Source organism: Anarrhichthys ocellatus, unplaced genomic scaffold, assembly GCF_004355925.1.
Source record: "Anarrhichthys ocellatus isolate YVR2014 unplaced genomic scaffold, GSC_Weel_1.0 scaffold16, whole genome shotgun sequence".
In the NCBI taxonomy this organism is placed as follows: Eukaryota; Metazoa; Chordata; class Actinopteri; order Perciformes; family Anarhichadidae; genus Anarrhichthys; species Anarrhichthys ocellatus.
The window spans coordinates 8,740,010-8,754,495 of record NW_022280046.1 but is presented as its reverse complement, the minus strand read 5'-3'; the positions used below and the strand labels follow the sequence as shown (position 1 = coordinate 8,754,495).

Genomic DNA, 14,486 nt, shown 5'->3' with positions numbered 1-14,486 from the left:
CATCAGGTTATGTCATATCATATCGTGTCATGACATGATGTGTTGTATGGTGGTGTGACGTGCTGTGTCTTGTCATTTAACATCCTGTTGTGTTGGTCATGTTATAGTCACACTGTGACCATCTCATGCAGCAGCAGATTGATTCACTATCTCTCTCCGTGCTCATCAATACATTCTCCATAAACGGAGAAAAAAATCCATGAATGTAATAAAAAAATGAATCAAATCATGACATTTCCAGCAGCAAAGTCGTTTTTTTATATATACGATGCTGTCGTGTCATCTTACATCATTTGCTTCCTGTCATATTGCATCATGTCGGGTTCTCTTGTTTTGCTGTTATGTGAAGTTGTTGGGGGGGAAAGTCCCATAATCAAGACTTTCAAGATAAACCAGTGTTGCAAAGTTTGTCAATATTTGGGGAGTAAAATCTAAATTTAAAGAGGTCGGAGCTTTGCAAGGTAAAATAAAAGAAACATTTTTTCCTCAATGTTGAGGGAGGCTTTGTTGTCAGTTCTGGTTTGATCATGTGTGTATCATGTGTTATTTCTGGTCACCTTACTCTATCTTAACAATCAGAGACAGCAGGTGATGAGATGAGAGCTGAGATGAGATCAAATTTTAATGATCCCTGTGGGCAATTTGCTTCTTTGCAGCAGCAAAAGAGAAAAAAAAAAACTGCATCCTCCATTTGAGTCGTGCTTCACATGTAGAGTAGAGTGAAGGCGACTCTCCACACAGTCACTGTTTGCTGTTTTTGTTTTTCTAACTGTCTTTACTTTCTTTTACTTATTCATAAGTAAATCTAAATTATTCATATTATATTTATAAATAAAGAGCTTAAAATACAATGTGATAACTGATACATTTTGATGAGAACACCTCAAACACGTTAGTAAATGTCTGTATGAAATGTTAAAGAAAGAGATCAACCTCATCAAATGCTCCATTTAATAACTGTTCTGGAGCTTTCAATCATAAGAAAATTGCATTTTTTATGAGCACTTTAAATACTTGTTATCCATGTTTTGTTTATTTTAAAACAACTAGAGAAACTCCATCTTGTGAAAAAAGATCATGTGATATGATCGTTAGCTCCAGAAGTTATTAAATGGACACTGGGGGGGAAATTGGATTTCTCGACTGCTGCTGCAAGAAAAGTCACAGTCATAGTAGCTTATCAAATATCATATGAATGTGTCTTTTCTTTGCTTGAAATAAGATAAAGTTGGGTAAGTTGGGAAGACACATTGAGCTGAAAATGTGGTTCCACATCCACACAATAATTCATTTTTAATTTCTAATACTATCAGATTATTGAATAGGGAGAAAATAAAGGCCAGAGAACTTAGCAAGATATGATGCCTTGCACGCACATTTATAAAAGTCGCATTAATAGCCTATTAGCATTGTTCAGACTGTACAATAATAATATTTTCGTTCGAATCCAACCCGGAGCAGCTCCACCGTCCACATCGCCGCACACACCGAAGACGCCGATTGGCCAACTGGCCCCTTGCACCACTCCCTCTTCATGCCCGTTAGGGCTACCGGCCCCTCTGATTGGTCACTTCCACAGTCAATCAACGCGGGTGACGCCCCTCCATCCGAGCCCGCCTCCTCCCCTCCGCCTCCCGCAGCAGGTTGGGTTGAGCGGTCGGCTAGGGGACCGTGGACAGCTCCCGTCTGAGGAGCAGAGTAACGCAGGAGGAGGAGAGGGCTGGATATGGGGGAGCCACCGCACAGGCCCGTACGATCGAGATAAAAAAAATAATAAATATAAAAACACTTTTTTTTTTTTATGTGCACATACCGGGGAAAACACACAAAGACACGGAGCTGGAGAGGCCTTAGGAGGACGGGGAAACAACCGAGGAAGTGAAGGAAAAAGGGGGGAATACGGCTACTGACCCATCCCGGCGCATCAGGGGTGAAGCAGCGAGAGAAAGGAGGAGAAGAAGGAGACATCATTCCGCTCGACCCGATGGACTGAGAGGACAGATGAATGAAGACTGCCTACACTAACGCCTATAGATGTCTGGCCAAGGACCTGGATGTCTATGCCATGAACACGGACATGACAATGGACGGGCTTGGCAGCCTGCATGGCGGGGTGGCCGTGAGCTCCATGGTCCCTGACGTGGAGCTGATGAGCGGCCACAGCCCGCACCACGGCCGCGGGAGCTCCTCGGGGGGCCACGGGGCGGCAGCGGCAGCGGCGGCCACCCTGCGGATACACCAGGACCTGGCCGCCGCCGCCGCGTCGTCCCGCTCCGCCATGGTGTCCGGCATGGCCACGATACTGGACGGCAGCGGGGAGTACCGGCCGGAGCTGTCCCTGCCGCTGCACCACGCCATGAGCGTGCCCTGCGACACGTCGTCTCCCGGGATGGGGATGAGCGGCACCTACACCACCCTGACCCCGCTGCAGCCGCTGCCGCCCATCTCCACCGTGTCTGACAAGTTCCACCACCACCACCATCACCACCACCAGCGGCTCTCCGGGAACGTGAGCGGGAGCTTCACCCTGATGCGGGACGAGCGGGGGCTGCCGGGCATGAATAACCTATACAGCCCCTACCACAAGGACCACATGTCCGGGATGGGTCAGAGCCTTTCCCCGGTGCTGGGCAACGGCCTGGGCTCCATACACAACACCCAGCAGGGTCTCCACAATTACGGCACCGCGACGCATGGGGGCCACGACAAGATGATAAACTTCGACGCGCACCACACTGCCTCCATGCTGGCCAGAGGGGACCACCACCAGCACCGAGGCCTCGGTGGCCCGACGGCCGGGATGATGCCGCACCTGAACGGCATGCACCACCCGGGGCACCCGGCCATGTCCTCGGCGGGCCACCACCCCCACGCCCACCTCCAGTCTCCATCCCACGGGCCCGTGTTGGCTTCCACCAGAGAAAGACCGCCCTCCTCCTCGGGGACGCAAGGGGTGAACAACTCGGGGCAGCAGGAGGAAATCAACACCAAGGAGGTTGCGCAGAGGATCACGGCGGAGCTGAAGAGGTACAGCATCCCCCAGGCCATCTTCGCCCAGAGGGTGCTGTGCCGCTCACAAGGGACCCTGTCGGACCTCCTGAGGAACCCCAAACCCTGGAGTAAACTAAAGTCAGGCCGGGAGACCTTCAGGAGGATGTGGAAGTGGCTGCAGGAGCCTGAGTTTCAGAGGATGTCGGCCCTCAGACTGGCAGGTAAGAACACAACAAACTGCGCTGCCACGCTGGTGGCTTTTGGTTTGCTTCGTGCGTCAGGACAAGAAGAGTAATTTAAATCTCCCCCATAAATAAAAAAAAAAAAAAGAAATCTAAAATGATTTTCCAACTGTCACTATTTTCCCCCGAAACCTTTTTGCTGGCTTTGTTTTGGTGTTTCCTCGCGGCTCCTTTCCCGCACTCCAATTCAGATGAAGGAAATGTATTTAGAATCACCGGTGTTATGATTACCATTATTGATCAATAACAAAAAGGGATCGATGGGAAATGACAAGGTCACGGGATTTCCCTCCAACAGTCCCCCCCCTCCCCCCCTCTCCCTGCAGCGACCCAGATTATTTTTTCCTATCCCTGCATATAAGAGGGAAAAACTGCACTTTTACTAAATATCAATTAAATTATTATATGCTATAAATTTCACCCAAATTATGGCTTCAAAATAAAATAACAGTAAGAAAAACAAAGGGAAAGAGGGGAGAAAAAAGAGGAAGTGCTTCCACTTCAAAATAATTTAGGAAAATTTGCACAAAATGTAGGAAATAATTCTTCCATTAAAGTCAAACTTCAGGCTCAGAGTTGTTCTATATTTTAGGGGTACGAGGGATTCTATTATGCAGCCGCTGTCATTAGCCCGCTGAAGGCTGCTTTTATTCTCTTGCAGTATTTTGCAGGGAGAGAGGTGCGAGAGAGCACTCACAGCGGGCAGAGAGAGGGGGAGAGGGGTTTGTGTTTGATCGCGAGAGGCGCTTCAAGCGATCAGACGGGCTGTGTGACATAAACACGACGGTCTGCAGCATCAGTGGGTCTGGTGCCCCCTCTAGTGAGGAACTGCGTCCTCTGTCTGCCCCCCTCCCATCCAGCCTCTATTGTCTGCAGGGGACGGCAGCAGCAGCAAAACATAATCAGGTGGCTTTTCAGGATCAGGATGAGAGTGTTTTTCTTCTCGTTGTTTCTTGTTATATTGTGTAACATAAACAGTCTTATGTGGGGTTTTAGTTTGCCAGTGAGATCACATTTAATGGTATTTCACAGAGGTGTTTTTATGGCGATTTGGACATTTTGTAAGCCGGATGTTTGAGTTTAGCTTCAAGACACAAGTGAGATATAGTGTTTACATTCACTTATTCATTTATAAGGGGTTTTCTTATCTCATTGCAGCCGTTAGTTAGTGAAAAATCAGTATGAAGAATACACAAGTTCAGCTCAGTTGCGCAATTGAATCGGTTTTCGCACAGGACTCAAACTTTTCATAAATCCAATGGATGTTGTTGCTTTTATTGTGAAAATCTTCAAAATGTGAACTTTTCATAAGCCAAGAAGATAAAATTAGGTTTGTGACATTTATAAAAGAAAAAGTTAGTTTTTTAGAAGCAGGATACGTTTCTCCCAAAAAGATACCCAAAAAGAAACATCTATCTCCCTTCAGTTAATCTACGAATAAAAGAGAGAGACAGTGTGTTCACCTTAAATCAACATGTTATTTGCTCCTTCTCACCAAGGTTCCAAAACAACACATTGTAATACTAACAGGTAAGATTTGTAACACATAGATGCTGGAAAGATGCTTCTAGAAGAGCTGCATCAGGATACTTATGAAATATCTTTACAGGCAATACAATAATAGTTTGCTTCACTACTTCACTTCACTTCAATACATGTTTCTGGTTTGTGCGCTTAAGAAAAAGACCAAAAACACTTTTAAAGAGTTAAAAAGAAGTCTTTAACAACTGCTTTTCACTCATGCTCCTACATTATTTGACACGTGGCAACCAAGATGAAGTAATCTGCATAAAATACAAATATTGGGACATAACCAAACAAAGTCAACGAAGCTAAACAAACATAAAACTATAAAATACTATTTGAAACAATGCAGAATAAGAGAACTTTATTATGTTCACTGCTGTCCAGTAAAAAAACAACACGTTTTCAGCTAAACTCAAAGACTTAAACATTCCTAAAAACCTAAACCCAATTACTTATTAAAGAAATGAAAGAAATCTTTCTTGTCATGGAGCTTAAAAGCAAAGCTGTTTTTCTAATTTCATGGACAGTTTACATTTTACATACGTGTTTTTCATGGGGCAGTGTTTTACTCTAGATATAGATGATGTAGTGTGGAGTTTGACTTTATTTTCAATAAGGTTATAGTATCTGAAATGTGTTTCTGCTGCGATCACTAATATGAATCCAACAATAAGTCCAATCGGTCCAGAGAGTCTCTGGACTGATACTCAGGGAATGATCCTGGTGAAAGCAAGTCAATTCAAATAGATTTCTTTAACAAGATGTGTTTATTTATTATCGATACCTCTGTGTCCTCGTTGGAATAGAAAAAAAAACATACATGTGAAAATGACAACAAATAGAAATGACAAATCGACATTATATGTAAAATATAATAAACGGTACTGTTCACTTAACAAACACAACCTACGTGGAGTTTTCTAAAGTATCACTAAATGGAGAGTACCCTTACTATGCCTTACTTCAAATAGCTGAAATAATTCCATAATTATCTTGATAAAAAAACCTCATTACTCGTGTAGTATCAGCCATTCTGCTGTAACAAGATAAAACATTTAGCACACACAGAGGTCAGAAAGAAGAAGAAACACATTACACTTAAATAAGTGAGAGTAGATGTAGTATGTTTGAAATGTTTATAATTGTATGAAGTTCGGTTAGTAGCGTAGATATATTAAGTATTCTACTGAGCATCGAATACTAAATTTATTCCTTAAATATATTTGCACAGGGACATTTCAAATATCACCCAAATGATATGTATCGTAGGCTTAATGAAGTCATGGTATCTGTTTATATTCAGTATAACTATCAGCAATGAACGTTATCCAATACGTGTCTCCTTTATTTCCCATAGTGAATATAAACTTCAGTGAATGAAGCTATTTTATTGCTAAATTATTCCTAAAACAACATTAAAAAATAAATTCTGACAGGAGCTCCATAATAACCTTTATAAACTAATTTTATTTCCTGTCATATCTCTATTCTTACACCTTGTGTTAAATGTTTTTTGTGCTGTGACCTTTAGATCGGATCGTGTTCTAAAGTCACATATCTGCGATGGTTTCACCTGACATCCTGATGTACTTTCTCATATTTGATGGCTGCCTCGTATTCCAATGTTTACAAGTAACATCTGTTAATTCTCCTTTTAAACTAATCCTGGCTTTATTTGTGGTGTGCATGTAACATGGTTTTAAGTGTCTGAGCAGTCTTTGCTGAATAGACTCTTATAAAGAATAATCACTGCTAATAGGCAGTGTTTTCTTTTTGTCCCCCTATCTGTTTTCCAATTAATGGAGATCCAAACATCTCAGATCGGCCAGCTGATTCTCCAAAAAATTGATTTGGAATTTTGCATTTAATGAGCCTAGATTCGGTCAGTGGATGTGGTCCAGCTTTTACCCTCACATTTACATTATTTTGTACCCCTACATTTTAAATGTGTACACATGTAGATGAGATTATATCTGCAGGATGTGTGTGTTACTTCGATAGGGGCTCTTTCATTTTCGGGGCTGGCATTTGACGATATGTGTTGATGTGAAAATGACTTGAGTGACGGTGGATGGAGGGTGGAGCTGGAGGAGAGTATCCGTGTTGCTTTGTGTAAAATATACACCGTGAACAGCCTCGTGCTCAAACTGCTGTCTGACGGAGCTACGCTCATCTGCTTTCCCTCTCTGCAAAACACTCGCTGGCTGCTGTGTGTGTGTGTGTGATGCTGGTTTCTTTTTTTAAAAGGCCCCCTATCCACGAATCAAACCTGAAATCATTGTTAGGGTTAGTGATTGACTGAATGTTTTTTTAATAGTAGAGTCAATAGTTGCAGTGGGCTATCCCAGTTTTGGTTGGTCGATACCAAATTGACACTGTGTCAATTCCTTGCATTGAGGAATAAATATTTGTTTTACTACAAACCCCTTTTTTTCTTTTCAGCTTTCTTCATTAGGAAACTAGATAACTAGAAAGCTTCCTGATTGACATGCTGTATCTTCAGAAAGCTGGTCACCAGTTCAAGAGTCAGTGTTGTTGAGGAAAGCCTGATGCTACAACCTAGAAGCTAACTGTGCTTAACATTATCCTAGCTTAGCACAACAGCCTAGTTGCCAGGAAGTAATGTTGTCATAGTATGTTTCAGCAAACCAAAGATATATTGAACGTCAACGTCTTTTTACATTGGGTCAGAGCAAGTGAAGTAGTTTACAGCGTGACCGTTGTTGGAAGAAATGTGATGTAACAGACGAGAAAGTCCACTTAGAGCGGGTCGAAATCTTGGTGGACGAGGCAAAAAGGACTTTCACCCAGGTGACCGCTGTTCCTGCACCGCGTGAAACTAAAAGTCAACGTTGACTTTACGCTTGTTATGCACGGTTGTTGCACTTGTTCAGATCAGATTCAGATTCAACTTTATTGTCCTTGCACAGAGTACAAGTACTAGGACAACTGGGGATGGGGCTATCCCCGTGGTGCAGAGTTTAGTAAGGTGACAGCTGAGAGGAAGAATCTGTTCCTGACATAATATTACGTAAGAAAGTCAGCTGTGGGCAGTTATTGTTTAATTACGCTAGTTAGTTTGTTTTGGTTGTCACGGCTGTTACGTACCGTTGTTACGTTATTATTGGAACACAAACAGACATCTTTTTTCTAACCATAACCAAGTAGTTTTGTTACCTAAACCTAACCAATTGTGTCAGAAATGTTAACTACGTAAAATTGAGCGTTTCTGCCAGCGTGATACGAGGCTGATATGAAAACGGACATGGGCTTCAGAAACATTGACATTCAGTGTATCTGTGGTTTGCAGGAACGTAGAATGTCAACATCTTTTTCAGGCGACCGGGTAGCAAACTTTTTTCCTCGTCTGATAACAGGGTGAAGTCAGCGGCTGGCCGTTGTAAAGCTTTTTAATTCATTTTAATCAATTCTGAATTTTGGATACATTTTTTAGGAATTTATCATTTATATGCCACAGATTTTGTTTTCTGATTTCAGCAACAACTGAACAAAACATGTAAGCTACTTAAAGAAAAGACTGGGAGCGCTGCTGGCAGCAAAACCCAGTTGATGACAAGAAAGATTGGTGACTAGCTTGTTAGCTTTTCATAAAACAACATGTAAATCAGACATTTGTTTTTTCTCTTTTGATGGAGCAAGGCGAGCCATTTCCAATGCTTCCAGCCTTTGTGCTAAGCTAGGCTAAACATGTACTGGGCCTCTGAAAGTGAGGAATATGAATGGCTTTCTTTCTTCCAGCTTGACATTGAAACTGAATTTTGCGTCCAGTGCTTTCACAGAGAATGGAGGCTATATTGTCCCAGTTTTTACGGCAGAAAACCCCCAACACTCCTGGTTGTTGTGAAGATACTCCACACTCAATCTTATTTTTATACATTTTTTTGCCAGGCGTAACATTTTGCTCATTTCATCACTCTCTTCTCTCTTTACAATGACTGTATGAACATAGCGAGCCTCAAATCCTACATCAACAACGCTACAAGCAACCAATAGAGCTGAGGTTAAAGGTCAGAGCTGCAACACTCAGACAATAGATGGAACAAATATTCCCCTGACCCTGAGACGGGCAGAGGGCAGAGGGAGGAGCAGCATGCAGGGCGGAGAAAGAAATGAGAGAGCTGTGAGGCAGGGTTATTTTTCTTTTTTCTCTGACTATTATCAACATTCATGTTCTGTACATTCACAACGATGAAAATATGAAGAATTAGCCTTCCTCTTTCAGTTCTCTCTTTCAGTTCACTTCCTCTCCACTCGTACCCTTCAATATCTTTTTCTTCCTCACTGAATTAATCGCTTGATATCGTCCTATTTAGAGCCGAAACAATTGTTTGATTTATTGATTAGGCTATTCCCAGAAAGTTGAAAGTCATCTTCAAAGCAAAAAATAACAAAGATTCTCTTGTTCCAGCTTCTTGAACTGAAGAAGAATTTACTAACTGTCTTTGTATTATATATTAGTAAATTGGATGTTTTGCCATTTTAGACATTGGTCAGACAAAACATTTGAAGACAACAGATTGAGCTTTAGGAAACTGTGATGGGCAGCTTTACCCATGTTGATCATTCTATTGACCAAACCATTCATCAATAAGGAAAATATCCAGTAGTTGCATAACTCTTCCCCCATTCCTCACTCTCTCACTCTCTCGCTCATATTTCTGCAGTGTTCTAGAGTGATTATGTAAATAGGATTTATTTATATAGCACTTTTCAAAAGGAAAATTTAGCACAAAAGAGGAGGAGCTGGGTAACTAATGTGTTCTTTTTCAAAAAGCAAGTTGGTACTAATTATATGGAAAATAGAGAATGTCCAGCTGGAACTCTCCCACTTAATTAATCCCAAATAACTGCCGGTGTGTCATTTCATTTCATTTGAGAATTGTTTTGGGACATCCAACCTATCATAGAATCCAGGCATTCACTAAAATGAGATCATCACATTTGACAGACAAGTACAGCATGGCGTCGTCTGCATAAAAGCGAAAGGTAAATTACTACATGGTGATCTGGAGTCAGCTAGGTCTTTTTGTTTTCCTTCTTTTTATATAAATAGGGTTAGGGTTATGTGCTGAATTGTTGTATCTGTTGATAGTTTGATGAAGTGATTTTTTTTCCTGTCAAATTTAAAACTGAAATTTGCTTAATTTAAATGACCACAAATAAACTATATGGCCAAATGTATGTGGACACGACTGTCTATATATTTTTGTGTACCTAGTCTGGGGATTCTGAACCGGCTTCTGCGTGACTAATTTTTTTCGTGATTTAAAAAAGGTCTGTTATTGTGCTTTTCAAAGGCCGTTTCCCCAACTGGAAAAACAATAAACCAATCAGAGATTTATGAGCGGGTTTATGAATGGTCATCTTCCTGCAAATGTTGGCTAGCGACAAAAACTGCCACAAAAAAATGTCAACTACCTTGTATGAAATCCACATAACTACAGGTTGTTGTAAGTCGACATACAGAAATAATGTTAATGTTTTCAATCATCGTAGAAAAAAACCCATCAAATGAACTACTTCTAGAAACCACCATCACAGCTTCTGTGTCCACTTAAATTATCGATGGTGGGACAAATCCGTCAGCCACTGCTGATTGGTAGAGCAAAGCAAAACAATCCCTGCAACGAGGTTCCACACTGATTAATGGTGCCTTCAGCTCTATCACATATTGGTGTACGGTTCAGGTGATTTCAGCCCCATACACTGTTGAGCGCTTCCTTTCAACATTTTTTATATTTTTACCTTTGAAAAGAATAACATTTTGACAACATGTGTCAGGTACACAGGTATGTATTTTGGTTTCCACATTCTTTTAGCCATGTCGTCCAAGTACAGTATTGTTAAAGCAGATTCTTGGACATACAAGGTTTACAATACGAGTGTAAGAATTCAGAATTTTGAAGAAAAATGGTATGAACATTACCAAACAGTAGTCTATGATAAAAGAAAAACAAATCTGTCCGTCTAAATGTCTTTCTGGAGCTTTTCCCCTTGCCTCCTTCTCCTCTCCCTCTTCATTTCGAATATTTCCCTTTCTCTCGCCATCTCTCTCCTCCCTTGGACCTGTCTCTCTCTCTCTCTCTCTCTCTCTCTCTCTCTCTCTTTTGGGGGAAGGTATTATGTGATCATCAGGGGAATTGAACACAAGAGCAGAGGCAGCAGCGGCCCGATGAATTATTGATGGGAATCTCGGCGTGACCCGCCTCGGTCTGCTCACTTCACTTCTTCTTCACCTCGCAGCCGGGTTAACCAGGCAAAATGGAGGGAGGGAAGAGGAGAGAGAGAGAGAGGAGGAGGAGGAGGAGGAGTCCATTGTTTGGTTGGAGGATGCTGCCTGCCTGTGACTCTCAGTGAATTATGGATGCTCAAAGCAGTGTTAGAATAGAATAGCTCATATAAAAGCTGTACAAATAGGATCCATGGTCAGCACAAACGAGTAAACATAGGGGGAAGTGCTCTAATAGTTTATATGGTAATTCAGTATAATGTACATTCCCAGAGCACTTATTCCATCAGTACGTCAACAGAATCATATCATACCAGCCCTGTCTCCTAAACATTACCTTCCCCAAATTTGAGGGAAACCTTTTTTGTCGGGGTTTATGTTTGCTGTTGACATATAGTGTTGTAACCCTAACATAACCAAGTTGTTTTTTAACCTAATATAACCAAGTAGTTTTTTCACACAAACATAACCAAGTAGTTTTGCAGCTTGTTTTGTTTTGTTTCAATTTACAACGTTCAAACTCTTTAGAACTGAAACCATAATATATTTCCATCGAATCGCAATTGCGAGTGCAGTTCAGTTGTATGGTAACATTTAGTCGGATCTCAGTGTCTCTTTTTAACACTAATACTGTTCTCATCAACATTAATTCAGAATCCTTCCACCCTACTGTTTCTAGATCACTGTTAAGTTGCTGTCAATGGAAATCAACACTTGCTACAAAAAGCCGACCAGAGAGAGATTATGCACTTTGAGTTGCTGGAAGGCCTTTCGTGGTAATGAAGGAACATGTTTTTAATAGCTTTTGGACAACAGTGGAGTTCTATGGCACAGGGAAATAAGATACATTAGGCTTTGGATACACACAATGCTAAATGAATGCTCACTTCATTGCCGGAAAAATATGGTCAGACGTATCCTATAATGTCTTTTCTGTTAGTGAACAGAAAGAGAAGAGGCCACTTAGAGTCAAATCGTGCTGAAAATCTGAATGACTTAACCTAAATATTTTCCATTTTACGCATCCTGCTGCAGGCAGACACAGTGCATTATTTATGAGCCGGACCCTGCTTTATGACACAGATTACCAGCAGTAACTGCTTGTGTGTCTGTGTGGGTTTGGCTTTACGGTTTCAGACTGTGGGAATACAGTTTGTGTCCGTTTTCAGGGGTTTTGTTCTGACCTCCTGCATATTTACAGGCTGCTATTGATCCGTATTAATGGATTTCAGGCTGCTGAGAGGAGACTTTTGATGTTTGTTTGTGTGTCAGCGTGAGAAGATTTGACAGACCCGGTTATTTCTGTCCTCTCCTGTCGATAGCAGTGTTGGAGGCTGGAAACCGCGGCATGATAAAGTGTGTTTACAGGTGTTGGGGAGTACTACTGCAGATGTGGAAAAGTTGTATGAAAACTTTTGTCTCAAGGGATGTCACATGAGTCAGCGTCGGGTTGGGGCTGAAGGAGTTTGAAAACAAAATAAATTTGGGGGTGTAGAGTTAGAAAGAAGGAAAGAAAGATTTTATCGGACAAACAAACAAATATCCTGTTATATCGTTTAGGTGTTTGGAAATGTTGATACTTTAGTCAATGTTATAAAAGACTAAATCTCCACCATATTAACATCTGATCTCTCTCTTGATATTTTATCTGGATCAGGAAAAACACGAGCATGTGGGAGTAGATAGACTCATAATTGAATATTTATTCATATTTGTATTTGCGATCAGAATGCAATCAGCCAGGTGTAAATCAGCTGCCTCAGAGCGCCTTGTATTAGACTGCGGAAGTACTGACAAATGCTTTTATTAAATTAAAATTACCTTTTTTTTGGTACTATACAAAGTTATTTGTATATCTAAATATGCTCAAGAAGTCACATAAATAAACATCAGATTACTGTTCATAACCTAAATGACCAGTTACGTTTGAATATGACATCATCAGGTAGACACAAACGTGTTTTGACTGTTTGCTAGCTAGCGTTCCCTTGGATGCAGTGACACAAAATGTATCTGTTGAACAGAAATGTGATGTGGGAGACAAACCGTGCAACAGTAAAAGCCCCAAAGCGTGTGGTGAGGAAATATAACCTCGAATACATTACATCTGAACTCATAATGGCAGGCAGAGATGGGTGAGGATGAGCAGAAACGTATTTAGCTTTTATACAGCTGAACGTGGCATTACACATATTTACAGCCCGGTCTTTAGTCTAGTCTTTTCTTATTTTTTTTTTTTGCCTGGTTATGTATTTTGTGTTATTTATTTGGGAAAATGGTACTCTGAAATCTTTTTTTGAACAATCATAAGTGGGTCTTACTTTACAAGGATGAGAACCCCTGGTGAGAAATGACATCATTACATTACATCACCTCTTCCAGCTATCTTAAGCTTTCCGCCAAAAAGACACAAGCCCTTCTTTAGCAATGTAAAAAAGAAAAAGAGAAAGAGTAGAGCCCACACAGCAGCATTGCTCTGGGAGACTCTCAAGGGAATTCCACCACATGCAAGATAAAGGAAGCTGAGCTAGCACTAATGCTTGCGAGCTTCTGGCTCTGATTGCCTTTTTTTTTTTTTTTTTTACAGTATATGTAACTTTAGCAAGAGTTAGCAAGTCTCAGTAAAAGTAGCCTATGGAAGCCTTCGGCTGTCAGTCACATGACCCTCGCCTTGCAACTTGTAGTAGTCCCTCGAGAGCATGCTGTCTGTTGTCCCTAACATTTGCATATTGAGATCTGATCCCCATGCAGGCAGAATCAAGAGCACGTATGAATACCAGTTGTAATTGCTAAGACCTGAGATCAGAAGTCATTATCTGGATAACGTATGCAGATACAGATTGCAGGTGAATACCAGGAGGAGACGAGAGTTACAAGGTTTTGACCTCGCGACCCCGGAAACACATTGCACGTTTTTCATTCAGCAAAGCACCGAGCTCGAGTCTGTAAACTCCAAACATCAGCCTTGTGCGTTCAGACCCTTTAAAACCTACGCTGCAGCTCCCAATAAGAAAATAAGTGGAATAGCCTAGTGATTTATTTTGTTAAGTCTGTCCACACCAATCACGGTGCCCCGGCAGTGTTGGAGCGGTAGAAGTGTTGCCGGCGCGAACTAAGCGACTCGGGGTTCAGGGGAGAAAATGGTCCTGTCGACCGCTTTATTACGGTGGTCAAATCAAACGTGACACCTGGACTCTGAGCTCGTCGAGGTGGAGCTCACCAAGAATACACACCGCACAATTGGTCAGAACCACACACACACACACACAAGTGCAGGTATAGGCAGCAGGGAGGACAGGATCACAACTCTGATTCATGCTTTAAGGACCATATCAGTTTTTTTCACATAATTTACCCAATGCACTTTGAAAGCAGTGCATTAGTGGTAATATCTCTCCACAGTGGTAATGTTAAAGACCTGTCTTTCTCAAATTAAAGACTACATTTCCCATCACTACTGTTGTTTTGTGTGCTGC

The 14,486-nt window shown here is 41.5% G+C and overlaps 1 protein-coding gene across 2 annotated transcripts in view; it reads left to right on the top strand.

The window, feature by feature from the left end:
* The first annotated feature begins 1,699 nt into the window (after positions 1-1,699).
* onecut2 (one cut homeobox 2) overlaps positions 1,700-14,486 on the top strand; it is a 36,910-nt gene continuing 24,123 nt past the window's right edge. For both annotated transcript variants that reach the window (XM_031855564.1, XM_031855563.1), the window contains exon 1: positions 1,700-3,212. In XM_031855564.1, the coding sequence (XP_031711424.1) occupies positions 2,006-3,212 (1,207 nt within the window). In that variant the 5' untranslated portion in view covers positions 1,700-2,005. The remainder of the gene's footprint in view (positions 3,213-14,486) is intronic.